We start from the raw sequence: 23,332 nt of genomic DNA, 5'->3' as shown, positions 1-23,332 counted from the left end.
CGCGACCATGGGTGGTGGAGAGGGGGACTACGGAGGTTTTTCTGCTCCTTTACGGCCTCTGACATTGGCAGCGGCTGCATACGAACGATACATATTTCGGATTATTATTGCCCTGGGCAGTTTTGTCTGGCTGCCTGTCTGTCTGGCTGCTGCAGACTGCGTATTCGTCCCTCCCGCACTCTGCCTTTGTACCCCCCCTTGTGAGCAAGTCGTCCAAGGTACAAAGGCGCAAAAAGCCAGCTGCTTTGCTTTGCTGCGCTGCAGACTTGCAGAGGATCTCCAGCTAATCCCAGGTAGCTCCCTCCCAACTGGCCACACCCTCCCATGCCCCCCGACTCGATCACGCCTACACTACACACTCGACCAATCCAATCACACGTCGAGATGTTGGAAAACCAGAGTCGGGACTTGCCTGACCCTGACGGTGGTGACTGAGGTGCTCGACTGCGACTCTCTGAGGGTAGGTGGATGGTCGAGAGGGTCCGGCTCAGCTGCTGCCTCACTCTAATTGTGCAGTCACAGGCTGCTGGTTATTACATCACTCTGCTGCCGTTGGTCACCTCACACGCCACACAAGCAGCACACTTACACGCCCTGCCTCTCTCTTCCGCCAGTCTGTCTGCAGCACAATATCGCCATCAATCAGTGTGCGTCCAAACAACAGCAATGACAATACCAGGCCCATCAGACGCTTGGAACTTAAGTCTCGAGGGTTCGTCGCCCTTCCACGGCTGGGAATCAGCATCTGGTGTCTGCTCTTGTCAGGCCGTTGTCGAGCAGCAGCCATGACTGGTTGAACGGCCCCCATTAAGGTTATGTCCCAGACTCGTCTCGTTCCAGCCGCGTCAAGATACACGATGCCCGTCCTCACCACCACCACCACCACCACCCACTCCGGAACCGAATCTCCTTGAGGTCTCTGACTAAGGAAACGGGTTCAACTCATCACCCAGAGCCAGGCAAGGTGCCCACTCTGCTGGACTATGATGCGGATGCCTGGAAGGCGGCTCGTCACCCCCACTGCTCTCTGCTACCAACGACACCTTGGGTCGACTAACAACGAGGTCGACCAAACAATCTTGTCGGATTGCTACCGCACAACCCGTTTGTACAAGCGGCCGACGAGTCAGCGCCAGGGCTGCAAGATGATGCGATGGCAGAACGACCGCCTTGGGGTTCATTCTGCCATCCACACGCCGGTCGCGAGTAGCAGAGTTGTCCACTGCCCTACGCTCGCATCACTCTATGCCGGGCTCTTTCTGCGTCCTTGACTCCATCCCACACTTCTGCCAGTCCGCATGTGTGTCGCAGACGTGCCGCACCTTGCACCAGCTGGCGGCGCTGCACGCCCAAAACACACCACACTGACAGAAGCCGGAAGATGCTGGCAAGAGGCAGAGACAAGACAGGACAGGAAGACAGACATCAGGCACACGCACGCACGCACGCATCCGCACACGGGCTTCATCAGATTGTCCCAGCCTGCCCCACTGCTCGCCGCGTACCTTTGCCGCCAAAATAGCACACCCGTTTCAAATGTGGGTGGCCCACGACTGTGGACGGGGGCCCTGAACAGCGGCTAGTCCAGATTATCTCGCCGCCCTCTTCGACGTCGTCCTTACTGCGTGTGCCTGGGATGGCATGTGTTTGGAATGTTTCTGCATGGCCTGCTGGCAATCATTGTCAAATTCAATATCACAGCCCTCTGTTTCTTACGCCCACTGCCACCATGTGTGCAAGGACACAGGACACCAGGCGCGGCAATTCGATTCTGAGTACCGCCAGCCGGCGACGCTGACTGTCCGGTCGATAGTCACACTTGGAGGGGGCTGCCAGGTGGAAGGGGCGGAAACTCCTGGCGTGCATATGGCAGACAACCAGACTCGGTCAACTCGATCGCCTCACCAGCACAAGGCCCAGTCGTGCGTACTACGCCGCCGCTGCTTTCTCAGCCCAGCAAGGGTCAGCAACACCATCGCCCAGATACTTGGTCCGGTAGTCAGCTTGATCGATAAGGCTGCCATATGGGAGCTGAGCCCCTGGGTCGGTCGTGCCAGCTGCGCTCTCATCAAAAGATTCGCACTCTCGACTAAGCCAAAGTACCTTCCTTGGCCGTTGTCTTTATTTGTTGTGCGCAAATGACCGCCCTTGGTTGCCATTGGTCATTGGCCCGTCGCCAGTGATCATCGCCGGGGTCCAGTTGACTCCGGTCGGCTCGGCCGGTCAGATTGCGTGCAATTTGGGCCTATCTGGTTGCACAGTGGCTCGTTGCGAACGTCGGCCTGGATATGTGCTACAATCGACTCCCTCCTCCCAGCGGAACGAGGTTCTCGGAGGTCGCCAGGAAAAGCAAATACGTGGAAGCCCAAAAGAGAACATCTGCGCGGGTCTGGCGCCTTAGCACCAAGACATGTGCACACCAGCCCCCGCTCCCACACCCGAGTGGCTGACAGGGGCACGGGGTTCAAAGAAACACGGTGCTGGCAGCGAACATGAGGAGGGAAACGAACAAGACATGGAACCGCGCGATGACAGTGATGCTGGCAGATGTCCTCCCCCAGGACCGCCGCTCACAAGGCATATGCGAACTGAAGCTGTCTGTAACCAGCTTGTTAGAGGCGGCTGCGCGGGGATCATCTGGTCGTTGCGGTTCGTCGCCGTAGGCACTGGCAGATCTGCTGGTACCTGCATTGCGACGAGCGTTCGACTGTGAGACGATGTCTCTCCACTGACAGGCGACCATTTGGACGAGGCAGGCGAAACGGCTTCAAGCAAGGCCAACGCAACACAACGCAGACCAACCCACCCTCTTGTTTCCCCAGCCGTTGTCTTCCGCTGGGGGATCCCTTACGTGGACCTCCTCTCAAGTTCCTTCAGGTCGCCCCCTTTTTTTCCCTTTGCCTGCACTCATCTTGGGAACAGATGCAGACGGTGCCGTTGAGCGCTTTGGAGGTCTCTGTGCCATCTGCAGGCATGTACTAAGTAGTAGGGCCTTTCACAGTGAGATACACACAAAAGACGGACGAAAGCAGCAGTTGGTCAATTTAGGTTTACGCCTTCGTCCCGCTTGAACGGCACGGGCGAGGGTCATGCAGCTAACGCACTCGAGCGTATCTATCTTCCCACGACTCACTCTCAAGGTCGAAACGGCTGCTCCAGCCTAGGACCTTGAAGGCTTCTGAAGCCTACGGGCAGTAAGCCAACAACCCACTTCCCCTCCATGATCTGCGCGCCCTCTCAAAGTTTCGAACTGCCAGTGCGGGAGCTAGCTTCGCACGGGAAGAAGTTGATACGGCAAGGCATGAAGATAATGAAGAAGATGGAAGAGAACAGTACAACAAAAAAAGACCGAATGACCTGTTGTCTGTAGTCCGCAATCACCTGGCCTCATTGGGCTGCATCATGGCGTGAGTTTGGGCTTTGTCATACCGGTAAACAACGATTCGCAAGGCATGGCGTCATGAAATGACACCCGTATCTGATGTCGACGGTACCGCGAGGCGAAATCGAGATGCGGATGGGCTAGTTCTCGCCTCCTCAGCCAGCCGCGCACGCCGGTCTGGAGGGCTGTCTTCAGAGCTCTTGGGGTGTGATGAATCTGAAGACTTGAACAAAGAGGATCGCGGTACAGACGGCAGCTCTTTTGATACAGTCAACGACGTCTGATCGTCGCACTCAAATCGACGACCCGGGTAACCAGGGGGGCCAGACCCTCCATCGTGGTGGGTCAGGGCCACTCCAAGTTCCATGTCCAGTTTTCCCTCCCCGTCGCCCTGATGCGAGTGAGCTTCAACGACGGGCTTTCTCATTCTCGACGACAAACCGCATAGCTGAGTGAGGAGAGCTTGCGCGTGTCATATACACCTTCAAGCTCACTAACAAGACAGTTAAATCGAAGACGCATTGCTTCATATCAAAAACGTCGAGGGAACTTTTTTGACAAGGTACATGGAGGAACAGGGCATCATGCCCCCTGAGGATCACACTGGAAGGTGACGGAAGCGTCTGCGTGTCGCTGGGACGGTGCCCATCCGTGAACAAGGCCAGACCCTGGACGGGTGGCTCGAGAAACGGCAACGATTGGCTCGAATCTCGGTAGGCGGCACTGGGCTGTCTTCGTCTCATTTTGTCGGTCTCTCCCTCTCTCTCTCTTTTCGCCATGTATTTTCTGCCCAGCCCCGAAAAGACGGTGGCTTTTGCTGACCCTTACCGGCCGCCATCAAGCCATTGTGTGGCCACGTTCAGTTCAGGTCGAGCCGAAGTCCACGACGATATTGGGGCCCGGTATGACAGCAAACCGCAAACGGTCACGGACTGATGTGTTGGCTGAAATAGAAAGAAGGGGACGACCGCGATGGGTGTCGGAGGACAGTCGTTCGAAGATCTTGCATCTTGCATAATGCAGGTTTCTTCTTTACGGATTTCATGACGGACGAGTTGTCATGGGGGTTGGTTATGCGGGAAGGAATTTCACTCTGTGAGAGGGGACCTGCTGGCTGTCTTCAGGAAGGCATAAGGAATGGGCGAGGGAAGCTCAAGCGCGGCTCTCATTCCCTCCACATCCAGCCCGATGGCAACTCGTGTTCAGCCTCAGTCTGGCTTGCGATGGATACAGTATTGCCGGTGGTTCAACCTCGTGACCACCAAGGCTCGTTCGCAAGACAATATTGCGTTCTAGGCCTGATGATGGGATTCTCCATCCGACGCCGCAGGAATCGCGAGAGTCTGAGGGTTCTCGATTACAGCGAGGTATTGTGTGTGCAAGAACCCGGTATATGCACAGTGGGAAGAGCAAGAAGAAGGGCGGCTTGTCAAATGGGGTCGCGGCAGCCATGGAGTGCCCCTGCTCACTAGTTTTGTCGTGGACAGGGGTGGGTGGGCAGCAAGCGGCGGACCGCGGTCGAGGGAAAGGACGTGCTGGCGCTGGTGAGGCGCTGATCGACGACGGACGAGGCTCCCGGGCAAGAGGGACGCGGCCAACTGACGGCCCTGTAGCTCTTAGCCCGCAGCCCGTAGCCGCGGGCGAACTGTGTTTGGTGCTGGGTTGACGGGAAGATCTTTGTCTCTGCAGCGTCGTCGATATATGAAGGCTCGCGTGAGGATGGGTTCAATGGAGGTTTTCCTTTGGGGGAGGGGAGCGAGGTTGGCAGGGGGCTTGTGGAGAGAGATGTTTCCCAGCTGGCCTGTCGGTTTGAACCTTTGGGGGCGAGAGTTCCATCAGAACCGCTGTCGGCTGCCACCTTCAAAGTTATCTTACAGACAGAGATCTCTGTTCCCCTTTGGCGAGATGAGATTGGGAGAGCCTTGGGGGAACCGGCAACGACGAACGAGCGCTGTCGATGGTGCCCGTCGCTGTGCTGCGCTGCTTGCTGCTTGGCTCTTGGGGTGGGGAGTGCACAGACAAGCAGCTGCAGGGCATCCCCAAAGGGGGGAAGACGTCTCTTGGGGTCACGCCAATGAGCTTGGCTCCCCCGACGGGTACGGAGCTGCGTTGCTGTCTGCTGCGTGGGAAATGGGGGAGACAGGGCAGACGAGAGTTTCACCATGTGCTATGTTGTCGTGTACATCTGACATTTACAGCAAGCGCATCCATAGCAGTTTGTTGTCTTTGATGGCATATCTTGCCACCAAGACAGGTTTCCGGATACACTCTCGTCCAAGGCGAGAAGAAGGACGAGGAAGAAAGAAGAGCAGGGCAAGGGGCGTTGACAAGTGTTGATGGATGCTGGTGCTGCTGCTGCCCTCTGTCTCTGGTGCAGGGTGCGGGCCAGTTTGGCTGGCGTCTGTAAGTGGGTGTCGTCAAGGAATCCCCTGGGATCTGCAGAACATGGGAGGAGGGGGGTCATTCCGTATCTGTCGTGCTGCAACGCCAGGGTGACAAGGGTGTTGGTCGACTTTGCCGCCACGGATGTTGAGAGGTGTGGTGCTTGTTCTCTGTGGACGGGGGTTTTACCGGGGTCCATTCACATCAATTGAGGAGGATGAGAGAGGGCCCACGGGGGGGGGAGGCTTCAGGAGCCGAGGAGGGCGAGACGTGACGGAGAGAGAGAGTTGTTTGCACGAGTTGTTGGCGATGTGAGTCGTCTGTCGAAGAAGTAGAAGAAGAGTGTGGTCTTCTTTCGTGGCCTTGCCATGCTGGTCCGTCATCCACCTAGTGGCGATCGATGCTGACCGTCTGCCCAAAAGTCACGGCTACTTACTCGAGTTCCCCTATGTGACCTTGCCTGGCCTTGCGCTCCCGACTACGACTAGTTGTGCCATGGATGCGCATGCTGCCTTACCTTAAGGCGTCTTAGCTCAGCTTCATCGAGTACCGATACACCTTGGAGGCGCTGAGGGAGGGCACCCACGACTCGCGGGTACGTATCTTTCTTGGAGAAAGAGAAAGAAGAGAGAGAGAGACAGAGAGGACGGTGATTCTTTGGTGCCCCAGCCAGCCCAGCCCAGCCCAAAACCCCCAATCCCAAGTCCCCAAGTCCCCAAGTCCCCAATCCCCAAGCAACGCCAAAGCCGGTGCACGCGCTCCACCTCGTTCCTTTTCGGCAGGTGAAGGAGACAATCCCAGCTTCGGCGCGGATCAACGTCGGGTTGCCTTTGACGACATGCGATAGCGATAGTCGACGAGCTTCCCCTCGTGACCAGATAGCTTCCAGATCCCCGACTTGCAAAGAAAACGAAAAGAGCAGACGACGAGGCAGACCAGCAGCGTTCCGTCTCTGCAATCGATCCGTGTTTCCCTTGTTCTGCAAACCCTAAATGCTCCCGGTTACATCTTATTTGTGCCGAAGCATTCCCAGACCGAACACCGCCAACCCCACCATCGCCATCGCCATCGCCATCGCCATCGCCATCGCCAGAATCACCGTGCTGCGACCCCTCCAACCACGAACCCGTTTTTCGACCACCTCCCGCACAATGGCTCCCCCCCAAGCTGCCCTCGACTTTGTCGACTTTGTCAACGCCTCTCCCACACGTAAGAATTGCATCCTACCCCACAGATAACCGCAAAAGCTCACACCCCGCTTCCAGCCTACCACGCCTGCGCGACCGCTTCGAAACTCCTCGAGAAGGCCGGCTTCACAAAGATCAAGGAGCGCGATTCCTGGAACTCGACCCTCCGTCCCGGCGGCAAATACTACCTCACCCGCAATGGCTCCTCCATCGTCGCCTTCGCCATCGGCAAGAAGTGGAAGCCCGGCAACCCCGTCGCCATGATCGGCGCCCACACCGACTCGCCCTGCCTGCGCATCAAGCCCGTCTCCAAGAAGAACAACGTCGGCTTCCTGCAGGTCGGCGTCGAGACCTACGGAGGCGGCATCTGGCACAGCTGGTTCGACCGCGACCTCTCCATCGCCGGCCGCGTGCTTGTCAAGGACGGCGAGGGCAACTTCGTTCAGAAGCTGATCAAGGTCGACAAGCCCCTGCTGCGCATCCCCACGCTGGCCATCCACCTCGACCGCAGCTCCAACTTCGACCCCAACAAGGAGAGCGAGCTGTTCCCCATCGCCGGCTTGGCGACCGCGGAGCTGAACAAGGGCGCCGCCAAGTCCGAGGACACGGACGACTCCCAGGAGGACTTCAAGCCCCTCAAGGCCATGACGGAACGCCACCACCCGCACATCCTGGACGTCATCGCCTCCCACGCCGAGGTCGAGCCCGAGGCCGTCGTCGACTTTGAGCTCGTCCTCTACGACATCCAAAAGTCCTGCCTGGGCGGCCTGAACGACGAGTTCATCTTCTCCGCCCGCCTCGACAACCTCAACATGACGTACTGCTCCGTCGAGGGCCTCATCGCCTCCGTCAAGGACGCAAACGTCCTCGACAACGACACCACCATCCGCCTGGTGACCTGCTTCGACCACGAGGAGATCGGCTCCACCTCCGCCCACGGCGCCAACTCGAACCTGCTGCCCGCCGTCCTGCGCCGCCTCGCCTCCCTACCCGGCAGCCGCGACACCGCCTCGGACGGCTCCTACGTCGCCGTCTCCTCCCACGACGGCGGCGACTACGAGTCCACCGCCTACGAGCAGACCCTCTCCCGCTCCTTCCTCGTCTCCGCCGACATGGCCCACTCCGTCCACCCCAACTACGCCGGCAAGTACGAGTCCTCCCACCAGCCCGCCATGAACGGCGGCACCGTCATCAAGGTCAACGCCAACCAGCGCTACGCGACAAACTCCCCGGGCATCGTCCTGCTGCAGGAGTGCGCGCGCCTCGCCGGCGTCCCGCTGCAGCTCTTCGTCGTCCGCAACGACTCGCCCTGCGGCAGCACCATCGGCCCCATGCTGAGCGCCAAGCTCGGCGTCCGCACGCTCGACCTCGGCAACCCGCAGCTCAGCATGCACTCCATCCGCGAGACGGGCGGCAGCGCCGACGTCGAGCACGCTATTAAGCTGTTTGAGAGCTTTTACGAGCGGTTCGGGGAGCTGGAGGAGAAGATTCTCGTGGATTAGGGTTTGCTGGTGTAAGGATTTAGTGGCGTTGCGGCGGCGTGGTGTTGGTTGAGAATACAAGTTTATTTGAACATTTGAATGTGAATGTGCTTTGGTCGTGTGAGTTTGATATGTAGATGTTCTGATTCCCGAGTCGGAGGGGCACATACTCGATATTGGCCCTTACATGTCGTCCTTCCATTCCGTCGCTTCGCATGAATTTGTGACGGAGACTTTTGATCTGGACATTGTTGATGAATATGATCTGAACAACTCCCTGAATTAAGTCTCCGAATCGGAAAGTAACGACAGCTTCACCTCCTTTTGCTCCTGCCTCTGTCAGCTTTCATCTCACGTCTGCTCCTGTCACGTCTATTTAATCCGCCTCTGCTTCACACGATCAGCTCGAACTCTTCCGACTACACGTCGGGTTTTCACATATTCAGTTGGAGGCATCTTGACTTCACGGAATCTGCTGAAATCTACAGACCAAGTCTCACTTAACTCAACAATACTTCAGAGAGTCACGACGGCTTCACTCCCTTTAGCTCTTCCCTCCGTCAACTTTCATCCCACCTCTTCTATGCTCACATCTACTTGATTCGCTTCCGTTCTGAGGAGGCCTCAGCTACAACTTCCAACTAAGCATCAATCTTCATGAAGAAAGGTGAAGGCGTCTTCATTTCCACAACACTTACCTACCCTCCGAGCATATCAGCATCTTTTTATCTTATTCTTTCCTCAGCAAGTCGAAGTCAAAGTCTTGACTCACAGTTGAACGTCCAAATTTGACTTTACTCAACGATAATCACCACCAAACCCACGCTTTATAAGTGGTAAGCGATTTACCCAACCTGCAAATGAAATTGCTCTTGCCTCCCTGAGACGAGTCGAATCCTAGTTCATTCAGGCTGGACTTCCTTCCAATTTCTCAGACGTCCATTTCACTAGACCGATTTGAGAGCTCAGATCTCGTCTCAGTGTCCCCGACTGCACTCAAAGAACATCACCAACGTCCAACAATCTCAACACTCGACACCCTTGGCTGATCAATTTGTTCCCGAGATACCACATTTTACTTACCTGGCAACTTTTCGGCTCAGTTTACCGAATTCTCGTCATTTTGTTCTCAAAAGGAGTCAATCAGGTGCTGCTCACTAAGAGTCCCGCCAGGTACCAAAAGGAGCAGGCACGAGGCGACTTCTCAACAGTGCCTTCCCCTCTCGTTCTGACCAAGCCCCATTTAAGCCTGACTCCACCTGAAGCTCTTCTTCCGACTTCAACCCAGCCCTCGACGTCAACTTGGACTTCTCATATTGCCGATTTGAGAACCACGCTCGACAGATATCACGTCGAGAGACCCCACCAGAGTACCCTCGACTCTGCGACATCTTTTCGCATCCGAGATCCTTCAGGTCGTATATTTGGTCACTGCTCATACCGAGCCCAAATCTCAAAATCTTCATTTAGACAGCAAGAGTTTACGCAGTCAGAGAGCAGAGCCGCAGCTTCCGAGAACGTCCCAGAGGAACCAGAACTCATCCTACTCGACTTGCCATTTCATCTACTTCGGATCAAATTTCCTACCCATCACGTCCGACTTACGTTCTCAATAGCCACCGGGACCAGGTTTTCTGATTGAACGGATTGTGACACCACAACATTGCCTTCGGGAAGGAAGATGATTGAGAAGGTCATCTAAACCATCACTGAACTCATCCGAACGTCGACTACCCACCAGAGCTACATCTTCTACAACATCTCAACATCTCAACTTCCTTACCTGCGCACCATCCATCACTATATATCTGCAACATAACCAAATCCCCATCATAACCAGTAGGTTCCAGCCTTTGTCCACTCCCCTTGGTCAAAGAACTAACACTTCTTCACAGCCACGAGAACCGCCAAGATGTGCCAGAGCGGTTATTACTACTACAAGTGCACCCACCACGAGGTCGTCAGCTTCCCTTGTGATAAGAACCGCTGCCGTCACCTCCTTGAGCCGTTCCACACCTACCTCCACGACCAGCTCTGCCACGACTGCGCTGAGCTTGGTCGCCAGAAGCGACAGGAGCGCTGTCGCCGCGAGAGCTGCCTTGACCAGCAGCCCCCATCCCGTCCCGCCTCCCAGATGCAGATGCATGGCCAGCAGCAGAGCACCCAGGGACAGGGACAGGCTCAAGCCCAGCAGTCTCAGGCTCGCCAGGACCCTCAGTCTTCGTCTCCCGACAGCAAGGGTACCATCCGCCCCCTCGAGACCAACAAGCTCGCCAACATGGACTGCCGTCTTGAGGGCACCTTGGGCCTCACCCCCAGCGACGTCTACCGTTTCTACCGCCACTTGCGCATGTAAAGGGGAGCTGGGATGAGTTGAGCAGTGAAGATTCAGGGTGGGAAGCAATTCTTAACGCTATGGGGTAACGTTGCGAGGGGTGGCATGTGATATCAGCGCGGTGTAGCGGTTGAAGTTAAAGGGCGTTTTGGTGTTGGGACAGGAACAGCACTTTCATCTGGGGAGACTTGCTTTACAGATCATTAGTGAAATGACATTCACGTTTTTGGACCAATGCTAGTCCGATGTCTTTAAAGTGATGCGTTGTCTTGTTGAAATCACTTATAGTGAGAAGCCACTGACCAGAGAATATTCAAAAAGACACAACAAAACACAGCAACGTACTACAGTACAATACAATACATTACATTACAAAATACATCTTCAAATACAACACAATACACTACAGATTACAGTACAATACAATACAAAATACATGTATTGATTGCTCCTGACTCATCAACGCGGGCAAATGTAAGTTTTCTCCGGGAGATGTGCAGATCCTCGTTGGGATGTGGTATGGAAACATCGTCGGAGAACAGTAATATGCCGATTGCTGATTTTGGACGTATGTTCAACCGCGTGGAGTTATTCAGTAATACCCGACACCCTATGGATGAGATGAAGTTGACGGTCCGACTTGGCGGCTCCAAGACTGCCCGTTCGTGGAGAGCAGGGGAAATTGTTAGTGCAGCGACTAAGAACCACGAACAGGGATCGACGGCGCTGAGCGTCCCCAGCTGAGCTCTGACAGCTCTGCCTGCCCCGTGCTCCAGCTCTCAGCTCTGCACCGCACGTGGAGTCCCAGAGTCTAGAATGCCCCTAACGACAAGGCCAGATGGCCAACTCTTTTTTTCCGCCCCGAACGTCATCAACCCGAGTGTCCTGCTCCTCATTCCATCTTGCGCCAGACGACCTCCTCCCCAAACATGGTCCAACTCTGAGTCTTTCAACGTCCAATCCTGCAGACGAGCCCGCCACGCAACCCTGCGACCTGTCTCGATTCAATTGATCCCGCCGCCAAGACCCTCCAGCTCCGCCAGCCATGGCTCCCTCCCCCTTTGACACCGCGAAGCTCACCCTCGACTACCTCCCCTACGCCTGCGAGTTCGACCCCCAAGATGCCAACAGGCTGCTCGTCGGAGGCGGCGGCGGCGCCAACAGGTCCGGCGTCGCCAACAAGATCGTGCGCACCCATCCCTGCCGTCCCGGCCCCCCAGACAGAATGCGACTGACACTTGCGAAAAGACAGTGATCGACACCTCGGCAAAGGACGAGCTGCGCATCGCCGGCGAGGCCGACCTCAGCCGCAACGAGGACAGCGTTATGACCCTGGCCGTCGGCCCAAAGAAGGGACGCACCTCCCACGTCTACGCCGGCATCAATTCGAGCCCCGCCGACGTCGAGAAGGGCAGGAACGAGCACTTCCGCGTCTTCGGCGTCGAGCAGAGCAAGGCGCGTCTCTCCGTCGGTGCTAACAGCCCGAGCGTGAACCTCGCCGAGCTCTCGCGCTCCGCCCTCTTCGCCCCCGCCGAGAACGACAAGGACGCCTACCAGCGCCTGCTGAGGCTGTCCGCGCCCTTTGGCGAGAAGCACCAGCTGGGCGCCGTGGCCACTGGCCTGGCGAAGCAGTCGCAGATCTCGCTGTTCGAGGTGTCGGCCGCTTCCGGGGCTGCGGTGAAGCCGAGGGGCACGCTGGAGATTTCGAGGGAGGCGATGGATCTGGATGTCATTCAGACCGGGGACGAGACGTTCCAGGTCGCCTTCTGCGATGAGCGCGACCTCTTCGTTGTGAACGTCACCAAGAACAGCGTTGATGGGCCGCACCTGGCATTCACCATCAAGGAGGACGGCGCCGGTGTTACGCCCATCTTCAGGTCGATTCGGTACTTGTCGCCAAACTTCATCATGGCAGGCTGCAACCTTCCGAAGCGCACTGGCGTGGTTCTCCTGGGCATCCGGCTGCCGATGAAGGAGGAGGAGAAGGGCCGTCTGGCTGCGTCCGCCAAGCTGCCAAAGACAGTGACCCAGGCGACTACCATTGCCGTGCGAAACCTGAACCCGGCGTCAACACCCGAGGCCAAGCTCGGCAACACGCAATTCGTCGTCGCCGTGGCAGGACAAGACCGCTCCGTCTCGCTCTTCACGGTTGAGCACAAGTCTCTCTCGAACCTCGAACTCCTTACCAACCTCGAACGCCTGACGACGTTGAAGGAGGTCCACCCTCTGAACATCACCAACGTCGCCCTGTCCCACTTCGTCCCGCCCAAGACGACCGCCCGTCCTCAGTACCTCAAGCTTGCCAGCATCTCCATGAAGAACACCGTCGTCGTGCATTCGATCCTGCTCAAGAAGTTCACCGACAGGGAAGTTCCTCTTCGCAAGGGCGGCCCGCCTCGGCCCCAGCGCTATGCCGTCGCTCTGCAACCCAAGAGATACGGCACCAAGGCTACCATTACGCTCGCCACCATCATCGTCCTCGTCTTGGCCGTCCTCTTCCAGATCGGTCTCGAGTCGGCGGGCGTCGTGAGCCCGCGTTTCCTTGCCAAGACGAGCCCCCTGGCCAACCCCAACACCCCCAACGAGTTCCTCTCAACGCTCATCGGTGAGGTCCACGCGCTCCAGGGAGACCCGATCGTCATCCGCGAGGACGCCGTCACTCCTACCCACCCCGAGGAGAACCCGGTGCCGAGATTCCAGGCCGCCGTCCACGACGAGGCAGTCTACGGCCCCGCGGTCAGCTGGGACGATCTCTCGGCACAGCAGAAGAAGCTCTGGAAGGAGAAGCTCTCCAAGGCGGGACACTGGACGCAGAACATGGGCGAGAGCGTGTTCAAGGGCATTCTGTTTGGCGAGCTGGCCGGTGCTGTGAGACAGGCTGTCGCCGGTCAAGTATGAGACGCATGGGTGTATGGATATATATAGAGTATTTTACGATCATGTCATTGCTAGGACTGCCTATGGGCACTACGATTTTAATGCAGAACTTGTACCATGAACTTTGACTTGCTTTTGCGGCGCTCGTTGGCCAGTGATCTTTGTAGTGCGTGTTTGCAACGTGGGGCCCCATGTGCTATATATATGTGCGTCAACATGACCTACGAGTTAGAAGCACCAAATGTTATCGTGAAATCGGGGATAGATTGGTTGGGTGGTTGAACATACAGACAGCCAGGTATCAGGTGATGCCACTCCAAGCGAGTGAAGGTACGTCGTCACTGGCTGCCAAAATGTGTTGAACGGTGCCACCGCCACGTTGTCCGCCACTGTCGTCTTGCGTATATGCCTACCTATCATACTGACTTTGATAAAATGCTTGCCAATAGCGGCACAACGAACTCATCAGAGCAAAGGCTTAGGTCATGGGGTAGGAGGCGGCGATAGCCCTTTTTCCAAAATGCTGAGACATTTGGCGAAAGAGTCTTGGCCTTTCCATTTGTATCTATCTTGACCATTGCGAGGCGTCCATCATCCACGTCTAGTAAGTATCCAGAAGGGTATTCAAGACATGAGGTATCTCTGGCACCAGACAACTCAAAGACGGTTTCATTAGGTGTTTATCGATGCAGCGCAATGTCTTATGAACAAGATCATCGTATTGTTGAGTTTTTCCCATACAGATCGATACTGACATTGCTTTGTTAGAATAATTTAGTCATTTTGAACGCGTATATCGTTTTGTAAGTACTCCCTCACAAACTTCTTGCACAGGCGGTGCCCGGGAACCTCTGAAGCCAGGCTTTTGGCCATGGTCATGGAGGAGGCGGCAAATCTCGCTGGCAAGCCCCGAACCTGTGTGTATTCAAGGCGTCAGGCCTCCCTTCTTGTTCTGAAGACAGGCGCGCAATGTGAGCGTCTTGGTATAGGTTTCCTTTTTTCATCGAAAAGATCCAGGTTTGCATGATCCTGGCTACTTCCATTGAGGGATCTTGTATACTCCGCGGGGATGCTTGACTGTTGCTTGTATATCTGCCACGACAGTGCCATCGTCATTCCCTGTCATTTGCCGCGGACATTTATTCACGGCGTGTATTTGGATGGCGACTGAAGTTGCCGAAACCCAAGACAAGGCTGACACATCGAATTAGATTTGGGCATAAAGCTATTCGCAAGCCTCGTTAGCGAACGGAACAGGCCACTGCGAGATTGTTGTCTTCTCCGTTTGCAGCATGACTAGATGTCTGAAATAAATAGCAGAGGCATAGGCAGGGATCAGCCCGTCGATGGCTACCGAGATACATACCATGGCCGGGTATTTGACGCAGCCAATTCTTTAAATCTGGTTGTTGTTAACAGCGTTCAGGCCGTTTCTCTCTCCTCATAGCCCGGGCAATGCGATTGACGTAGTGAATTAAATCCAGGATAGACCGAGGAGCCTCTCAACACGGTAAATTCTTCGTTCCGAACCACGCGAAACTCCAAAATCTCTGGACTTGCTCGTCTCCGTCAGTCGGCGTCACTCTCTAGGAAATGCCCTAAGAATACGCAAAGTAGTCAACAATCCTGCCAGGAAGAAATGACGTCTTCGTGCGTATGGCATCCAGTCTACATGGAACGGAACTTTACCTCTTTGCACAACTGATCGGTGTAAGTTGCTTCCGCGAACGCACCGCACCCGATACGTATTTGGTTTGGAACGTTGAATATTCGGCATCTCGGTCATCTTTATACGTCCCCAAGTCCAGGGCAGTAGCTCTTTTGGCAGAAGCTCAGCAGTTTAAGGGCCCGCTGGACCTGTAAATCATGATAAATAGGTCATCAAGAGTCAACAGCCTGGCTTGTAAAATGACACAATGAATCGGCTGAAAGAAGGAATTCCGCTCCTAGTAATAGTGGCTCCAGGCGTCCAAGGCCTGGCTAATGCTGTCACGCGGTGCTCAATACGGTATACGTGCGTGAAGGACCGCCAGTCACTGAAGCGTCTTACCTATGTCCATCATCGTCTGATGATTCTTGTGAATATAGTACGTTGGAATCTGTCAATCTTAACCTGGACGACGATCCTTGCGCTTTTACTTCATGCCACTTCCGATACAACGGCTATCCCTCTTGTAAACAAGCACAACTGGTTCCAAACTTCAGGGCAAGCCACAGGCCCGATTTGCAAAAAGAATATGAGACCCCTTCACGATGGTTTAATGGAAGCTTCTCCAAAAACCCAATAAAACATTCAAGTCCGATATGTGGCTGGCTGGTTCTCAACGATGGTGAAATTATTAAGTTCGTTTGCCCTATGGAAGCCCGCATATGTTGAGAACCGAGTAATTGACGTTAATGATCTTCGTCCTCGTCCGTAAATTCCATTTTTTGAATATATCTAGGCTGTTTAAATGTGAAGATTTGCTCAATATGATATTAAGACTCTGATATCGAGATGCAGTGCCCTTCTTTAGGCCCCTTCCACTTTTCTGCGGGTAATGACCACCTTGTGCTATCTTTCTACCTTAGATATGTTAAGACATCTCATTTATACCTGTTCAAATACCCTGCTGTGCCTTGCTGAACACTTTATTGTATTGACTGATTTGACTGATTTGACTGATTTAATCAAATCAAAAACCAATTTGATTAACTCAATCAAATCGACTTAGACACTCTTCCCACTCTAAGTCACAATATCGAGATTAGAGCATCATGTTTTCATAGATCGTTAAGAGTCGTATCATTCGCAGAGCTTGGCTCTACGTGTGCTGTTGTCTAAACCAGGAATCTGCTCATGTGTGTATCATGCGCGCTTCTAACCAAAAGACGAATCAAGGAAATGTAACCGAACAGACTCAGGCACCTCCGCAGTGCCCGAAAAATCACTTCAATCACCTAAGAAACGTGTCTCGACCTGCCCTTGTCCGTCGTCTCGCTCATGGCGCTCTCCACGCTGGCCTGCGACTCCTTTCTCTCCTCAGCCCTCTCGGTCTTGTTCTCGAAAGCGAGGCCGGGGTGTCCAAGACACAGAGAGAAAACAGCAAGAACAATCAGTCTGCAATCATCGTCAGCATACCGAATAACCTCAAGACAACAGGCCAACTTACACTCCCTCCAAGCCGATAAACAGCCCCTCGTCCGTGACCTTCGTCGAGTTCGAGTATCCCTCACTCAGCTCATCGACACGGTACGAGCACCGCGCGAGGATGAGCGCGACAGCCAGCGCCAGGAAGCCAAAAAAAATCTTCTCCCGCTGCGCAAGCTTGCGTGTGTAGCTCGAGCGCGTATAGCGGATCATGTAGTCGGCGAAGACGGCGCAGAAGACGACGATCACGACGACCTGGATGACCAGACCGCCCATGGCCAGGTTGACGCCCAGGTCGGAGTCGCCCTTGGAGTCGGTGCTGATGGCGCCGCCGGCGGCCTGGATCACCAGGCACGACACGTCCAGCGCGATGAAGACCCAGTAGAGCGCCTTGGGAGGGAGGCGTGCGAGTTCGGGACCGAGGTGGATGATGCTGGTGGAATGCAAGAGCTCGAGTCAGCGAACGAACTTGTCTTTCGGTTATGGCGTTCTGACACCAGCATGCTTTCTTTTGGCATCGCAAGATTGCGATCGCGTGTAAGGGGTGGGTTCGCCCAGATCCAGCCCCAGGAAAAAGCAAACGCCGCCGAAATGACAGTGACGACCCGAAAACAAGGTGAACAAACAGGAAAACTTACGCTTTGGAGAGGGTCACGTAGATTGCGGCGGTGTACCAGACGGGACCGCTGGTGATGAAGACGATTTGCAGCATGAAGGGGACGAAGGCGAAGGGGTTGTGGTAGAGCATGATGCGGCCGATGTAGCCGACGATCTCGCTGAGGCAGCCGAGGACCATGAAGGTCATGAACCAGTAGGAGCGCCAGCGGATGCCGAGGAAGATGTGGACGAGGCCGGCGATGCCGTAGAGGGCGAGGAAGAGGGCGTTGGCGGCGAGATTCGGGCGGTACCTGTACAGGCTGTAGTGGATGTCGCAGATTTCGAGGGTGCAGTTTGCGTCGGGGCCGAAGACGACGACGTACGGCGGGAGAGGCGGTGGTGGTCCTGTCATTTTTGGTGATGATTTGGTCGTTGGAGGAGTGTGAGATGAAGACGGGACGGCTTCGAGAAGGGCGGGAGGCGGGAAGGGCTTCTTCTATGGGGATCGCGGCTGGGAGATGTGATTTGTCTTGGATGCCGGCTATCGTGCTCAGGCCTTGGATACTGAGAGAAACAAGCAAGCGTGTCAATACAGTCAGGACCGGAAAGGGGCCACGCTATATACATCCAAGATTGTCACAGGGAGGGAATATTGGATTAGAGTCTGGAACACGATGGGGGCCTTCACAGCATGGACGGATCGCGGAATCCAGGTACGGAGGAGACACTCGTCATCACTAGGCGCATTAGAGGGCCCCCAAGGCTCGCATTCTCTTCGATGATTCAGATAGACTCGTGGCTCGATGAGCAGCAACGCCAATCATGTCGGAGCTGGTGGGCGGTGCAGCCGTCAGCCGGGGGTGTGTGACAGAGACAGTTCACCTTCCCGGCCGATGAGAGAGAGGCTGAAATAGACGATCCGCCTGACGGCAGTGAGCTGAAAAGGGATGCATTCTGCGCTCGCAGCTAGCTGGGCAGCACAACCTTCGTCTGGATGGCGAGCGGAAGAAACGTGCGTAGGGCGAGAGAGATCGGCCGTTAAGGATGGGACGGCGTCAGTCTTGGCTGCTAAGCGAGTGCGGAAGCGGGGCCGGGACGGACATGTCAGATGCGAATGGAAGAGGAATGCTGCGTGGCTGCGTGCGTGCGAACAGGGAGAGAAAGGAAGCTGTGGTCTGTGCGAGCGAGTGCGAAAGGGCGGGCCGCGTCAAAAGCGTCCATTTTGGGCAACGTGGAATCCGTCGGTGAGGAACAGCCAATTAGCTGTGTTGGGGGAGGCCTTGAGATGACGACGGGCTGATAAGTCGGAGGAAAGTTGGGACGGTTGAGCTGGTTTGGATGATGTGTTGTGCTGCAGGCTGACGGGGGGCTGTAGGGCTGGGCACAACCAGGGCATTGGGATCTCGACACGGGATGAAGGTGTCATTGATCTGAGGCTCATCCCACCATGGTGCATGCATGATAGGACGTCGAAGTATTGGTGGTGATGGCCATGCCAAGGGTTCTGCCTGTGAAGTGGAAGACGCCGTCGCAATCGCACCGACTGTTGCCATGGACGGGTGCGTGCCTCTGCTCGAATGCCAAGGCGGACTTAGGCGCTGGACGGTTTGGGCACGCTGTCTTGATTTTTGCCAGAGGCTAACTCGAGCCGACCTCTGGAACGAGGGCGTCACGTCTGGTGTGCCCGCGCGCAATGCCGCCGAATCGGGACAGCGCGTTGAGGGGTCTAGAACGAGAGTTGATCGTTTCCTCCGCATCCTTTGACGGAGCTGCTTTCGGGCCGGCACAGCGGCGAGATCGGCGACACATCTCGATCTTGCATTTGACGTTGCGAGGTCAATGACATGCCGGTCATGTGCTGTTGATCCGAAGATGTGATCCAAGTTCGGGTGTGGGGCCGCCACTCGGCGCCGGAGGCCGGGCCCCGGTGTTCGGGGCAGCCACCGGAGACCTTGTCGTGCAATCTGCGATTACACCTTTCAGTGACCACGTGCACTCAAGATACGTATTCTTGAATCGTTTCGAGCGAAGCTTGATCTGTTTCTATGCGGTAAGCATATCCACGAGATGGGACGAACTGGGCCGAGTCATGCGGCCTCTTTCTCTGAAACAACACGGACAGGCCATATTGCAGAAGTTATGATTCAGCTACGTACATATCAGCAGGCGGCTTCAGTATTGGTAAGAGAGCATCATTAATTATTATCGGTAGGTACGAGGAATGATCGTCAACCCGCTCGGTGAAATATAGGTGCGTGAGAATAGAACAGTTGTGCACATCTATTTAAAGTTGCGTGCTCTCTGGATTCGGCATTTGTGTGGGCGAGGCTAAGAACTAATCATCTCAGCCCGAATTCAGACGACAAGAGCACTCTACTGCAGACAATGTCTATCTTTGGCTTCTACGATGTTCGTCTGATTTGGCTGTGGGTTGTGGAGTTTCCGCAGCCCTGTCGGCCTGATCCGAGTCTATCTCAAACATACCCACAAAGACCCATGATGCTCAGTGACAGAAATTCATTTTTGGATGACGAGGCTGGAAGAGGAAGGAGGGGATGGCCATATCGAGTTGATTGATTGCAAAGACCCCATTTGGCACTCTTTCGACCGCCTGTCGGGTACGATGCTCACAGGCATGCGCTGGAACTCGGTGTCCACGGTTTCGACGTTCCATATCCGCAAAGTGTCACGGCGTTTTTTGCTCATACGGGCAATCGGTCTGGAGCCCCATCGTTGCTGATACTGACGATGCCGTCCCGTCTGAGAAACCAGGCTTTGATGTACATAACGGCCACGTCGATGGTTCCCGTCTGTTGATGACACCGTAGCCACCAGGTGTAATACTAGTCTGGCCATGAACATGTGAGACGTCGCAGCCTGCAAAAGCAAAAAAGGACTGCGCGTCACCTAGAAGCAGGCCACCTTCAGACACTATGTCGTGTCATTTTGACTGACGTCCGTCGTTCGTTGTACAGTCTCAGAGTATGAGCTCGTCGACGGGCGGGAGAGGTTCACCATCGGATGCGCAGCACAGGTCGGCCAGTCGACTGCTCAGGCATGCCGTGATGAGAGAGAAACACAGCAGAAGGGCGACCGCTCCCGTGCGTCGTCTGGAAATGACGACAAAAAGAAAGGAAAGAAGATTGACCTGGTCCGTGAACGTCCTTCTCCATCCCAAGATTTTGCCCAGATGAGATCTGCGCCTCACAGCCTCGAAAACTGGATGCCTCAGACTTTTCGCATCGAACGACGGACATGACCGTCAAATTCCGATCACCATCAAACGACGTCCGCCCGCACGCCTACCCGCAGGCCGGCCCACGACAGAAAGGGTGCGAGTCCAGGAGTAACGCGGTGCGGTCGCCAGCGCACCAAGCCGCTCGGGAGGCCGCATCAGACCTGACCCGTGCCGTCGTGACGTATTTCGTAAGTGTATAGTAGCTCCGCCAGAACGACCCCGTCGAGAAACCAACACCCAACGGCGGCGTCACCGTCGTCGATCATGCAATCGTCCCGCGTCTCCGCGATTCGACTCGTACGCATTGTGGTACAATATCCTCCGATACCCCACGAGTCGAATCATGTTCCGGATCCAGCCTGTCGGTCGTCATTTCGTCGTCGCCGTTCCATCTGCCCTCTCCAGAGACATCAAGCCCGTGGCGGTTTGGGATGTCCCAGCATCCAACAGGATGCCAAAATTCTTCCGAAATGAGACGGGCAATGCTGCGCCCTCTCCAGTCATCCATGAGGATCCCGCGGGGCATCTTCCTCAGCCCTTTCGAAATCCCAGAGAGCCACAAAAAAGAGAAAAAATCCATCGCCTTCCTTTTCAGGATCTGAGACGGCATGACCCCAGCTCGAGGTGTAGAGTGCTTGCTTGACCGCGGGTCCCTCTCATATCGTTTCGGTCCCCCATCCCGGGGCCTCATCATCCCTCGGTGAACTCAAAAAAAGAACAGGATGGGTAGGTGGTGGATTGTTTGTCGGTGGGGAGTTATGCAAGCGCGGTGACGCCGTTCATAACTCGATCCCCGTCGGGCGGGGGGCCGCCGTTTCACCCAAATTGATCGCAAGTCGGGCGTCCAATCAGAGGCCGCCGTTCGTCCCAATTGTAATCTCCCGAAAGTCCCTCAGTTGTCCAATGCTCAGATGCCCGCCAAGACCCGTGCCGCGCTAGTCCCAGGGGTATTCGTCTCTTTCGCAGGGGTTCGGTTGACAGTCGTCCAAAGGTGGCGGTCGGATACGTGGGCGATTCGGTGTCGGTGTCGTCTTGTGGGTGGGAACACTGCCCAACGGCGAAAAGTGTGAGTTGCACTCTGCTGTCGAAGTCCGGGGAAGGTCGCTGTAGGGGCGATCATGTTACCTCACTTGAGGGAATCGGGTGTTGCGAGGGAAATTTGTTCCCTAGACGCCAGAAGCAAGTTTGTTGGCTACTTGAAATGTCACGTAGTGGAGAATGTCACCAATATCTTGTTACACCAAACCGCATCGTCGTTAAAGCCAGGCTCGTCTGGTTGGCTGAGATCTCCTCCAGCGTCTTCCAACGCCGGAGCATCACTCGCGCCACCGAGAACAGACCTCAAATACAATTAGAAGATTAGATACAAATGGTATTTGCCATTCCGTTAAGATGATACATGTACAAAGAGAAGACGGGCCTCTTTTTACATATGTGTCGTCTCTACTACTCCAGCAAAAGACCCGCCAAATAGTTGTTCGTTAAATGCCGTAGCCGTGATGGCTTCCTTTAGAATTGTCCCGGGGAAAGGATTTAAGCGAAAACGTAGGCGGCAACACCGGCGAAGGCGGCGAGAGCGACGGAGCCGCTCAGGCCGGAAGCGCCAGCAGTGACGGGGGTCTTGGTAGGGGGAACAGAGCTGATTTGCGTGTTAGTGATGCTGCTCGTTTCTAGACAGGATATCAGGATAACTCACGTAGTGCCGTTGCCGCCAGTGGGGACACCGGGGATGGTAGCAGAGGGCTTCTGGCCGGTGGCGGTAGCGCAGGGGACAGAGACGGTCTCGTAGATGACGGTAGGGACAACGGTGGTGACGGAGGTAGAGATGGTCTTAACGGAGACGCCGGGGCAGACGGGGGCGGCCGGGCTGGACACCAGGGTGGCGGGGACGGAGACGGAGGGCAGAGCAGCGCCGGTGGTGACGGCGGGAGGCTTGCCGGTGGTGGCGGGCTTGGAGGGAACAGCCGCAGGGACGGTGCCGTTGTTGGCGGGGGGAGGGACAACGACAACGGGGGGCTGGGTGGCAGAGGGCTTGGCGCCAGTCTCGGTGACGGGGCAGATGGTGGTGCCGATGGCCTTGGTCTCGGTGACGACGACGGTAGAGCCGGCGGGGCAGTTGGTGACCGTGGGGGCGCAAGAGGTGATGGTCTTGACGTTGGTCTGGTAGACGGTGGAGGTGGTCACGGGGACGACGCTGGAGGAGACGACGGTGCTGCGGGCAGGGCAGTTGGTGACGGTGGGCGCGCAAGAAGTGACGGTGAAGTACTGGGTGGAGAAGACGGTGGAAGCAGGCTCCTGGGCCATGACGGCACCAGCGAGAGCAGCGGCGGCGATGGAGTACTTCATTTTGAATGTAGTTGAAGGGGGTTGGTTAAATTCGTAAAGACGAAGATAGTGTTGGTTGGTTGATTAAGAGAGTGTTGTTTAAGCTGAGAGCTTGGTAAAGAATGGACGACCGAAGTCAAAGTTGAGTCAAAAGCTGATGCTTGAGATTGATGAGGCTTGTTTGGCTGGAGAGGGAAAGAAGAAGACGACCGAGGTGAACGGGGAGGACGGCGGCATATTAATAGGCCATGTTGGACAAGTCCTTGATGGGATCGACCCCGGGCCCCTCTCTTCTGTGTGTGCTAAGGTTGGCTTGACTTGTCGAAAGAGAGAGAGAGTCAGCTTCCCTCCCGCCTCTCTCCGCTCTCGTTCGCTCGGCACCGTCTGTCTGCAGCAGT

General features: G+C 55.6%; 5 protein-coding genes across 5 annotated transcripts; 3 read left to right on the top strand and 2 right to left on the bottom strand.

Moving 5' to 3' along the window:
- Positions 1-6,915: 6,915 nt before the first annotated feature.
- COL26b_008939 (uncharacterized protein) lies at positions 6,916-8,453 on the top strand (the record flags this gene model as incomplete). The annotated part of the gene is made up of 2 exons (XM_053181684.1): positions 6,916-6,973; positions 7,030-8,453. The coding sequence occupies 2 exons, from the start codon at positions 6,916-6,918 to the stop codon at positions 8,451-8,453; spliced, it is 1,482 nt and encodes a 493-aa protein (XP_053034332.1).
- A 1,891-nt stretch (positions 8,454-10,344) lies between these two features.
- COL26b_008938 (uncharacterized protein) lies at positions 10,345-10,788 on the top strand (the record flags this gene model as incomplete). The annotated part of the gene is made up of 1 exon (XM_053181683.1): positions 10,345-10,788. One exon carries the CDS (start codon positions 10,345-10,347, stop codon positions 10,786-10,788), a length of 444 nt encoding a protein of 147 aa, XP_053034331.1.
- A 1,024-nt stretch (positions 10,789-11,812) lies between these two features.
- Positions 11,813-13,665, top strand: COL26b_008937 (uncharacterized protein; the record flags this gene model as incomplete). The annotated part of the gene is made up of 2 exons (XM_053181682.1): positions 11,813-11,953; positions 12,016-13,665. 2 exons carry the CDS (start codon positions 11,813-11,815, stop codon positions 13,663-13,665), a joined length of 1,791 nt encoding a protein of 596 aa, XP_053034330.1.
- Positions 13,666-16,584: 2,919 nt separating this feature from the next.
- COL26b_008936 (uncharacterized protein) lies at positions 16,585-17,783 on the bottom strand (the record flags this gene model as incomplete). Its single annotated transcript, XM_053181681.1, has 3 exons — positions 16,585-16,744; positions 16,797-17,207; positions 17,413-17,783. The coding sequence occupies 3 exons, from the start codon at positions 17,781-17,783 to the stop codon at positions 16,585-16,587; spliced, it is 942 nt and encodes a 313-aa protein (XP_053034329.1).
- Positions 17,784-22,142: 4,359 nt separating this feature from the next.
- On the bottom strand, positions 22,143-22,955 carry COL26b_008935 (uncharacterized protein; the record flags this gene model as incomplete). The annotated part of the gene is made up of 2 exons (XM_053181680.1): positions 22,143-22,248; positions 22,306-22,955. 2 exons carry the CDS (start codon positions 22,953-22,955, stop codon positions 22,143-22,145), a joined length of 756 nt encoding a protein of 251 aa, XP_053034328.1.
- Between the last annotated feature and the right edge of the window lie 377 nt (positions 22,956-23,332).

Source organism: Colletotrichum chrysophilum (assembly GCF_026319265.1).
Source record: "Colletotrichum chrysophilum strain AFK26 chromosome Unknown scaffold_82, whole genome shotgun sequence".
Taxonomy (NCBI): Eukaryota; Fungi; Ascomycota; class Sordariomycetes; order Glomerellales; family Glomerellaceae; genus Colletotrichum; species Colletotrichum chrysophilum.
The sequence above is the reverse complement of the archived record's forward strand: the minus strand, read 5'-3'. Positions and strand labels throughout refer to the sequence as shown.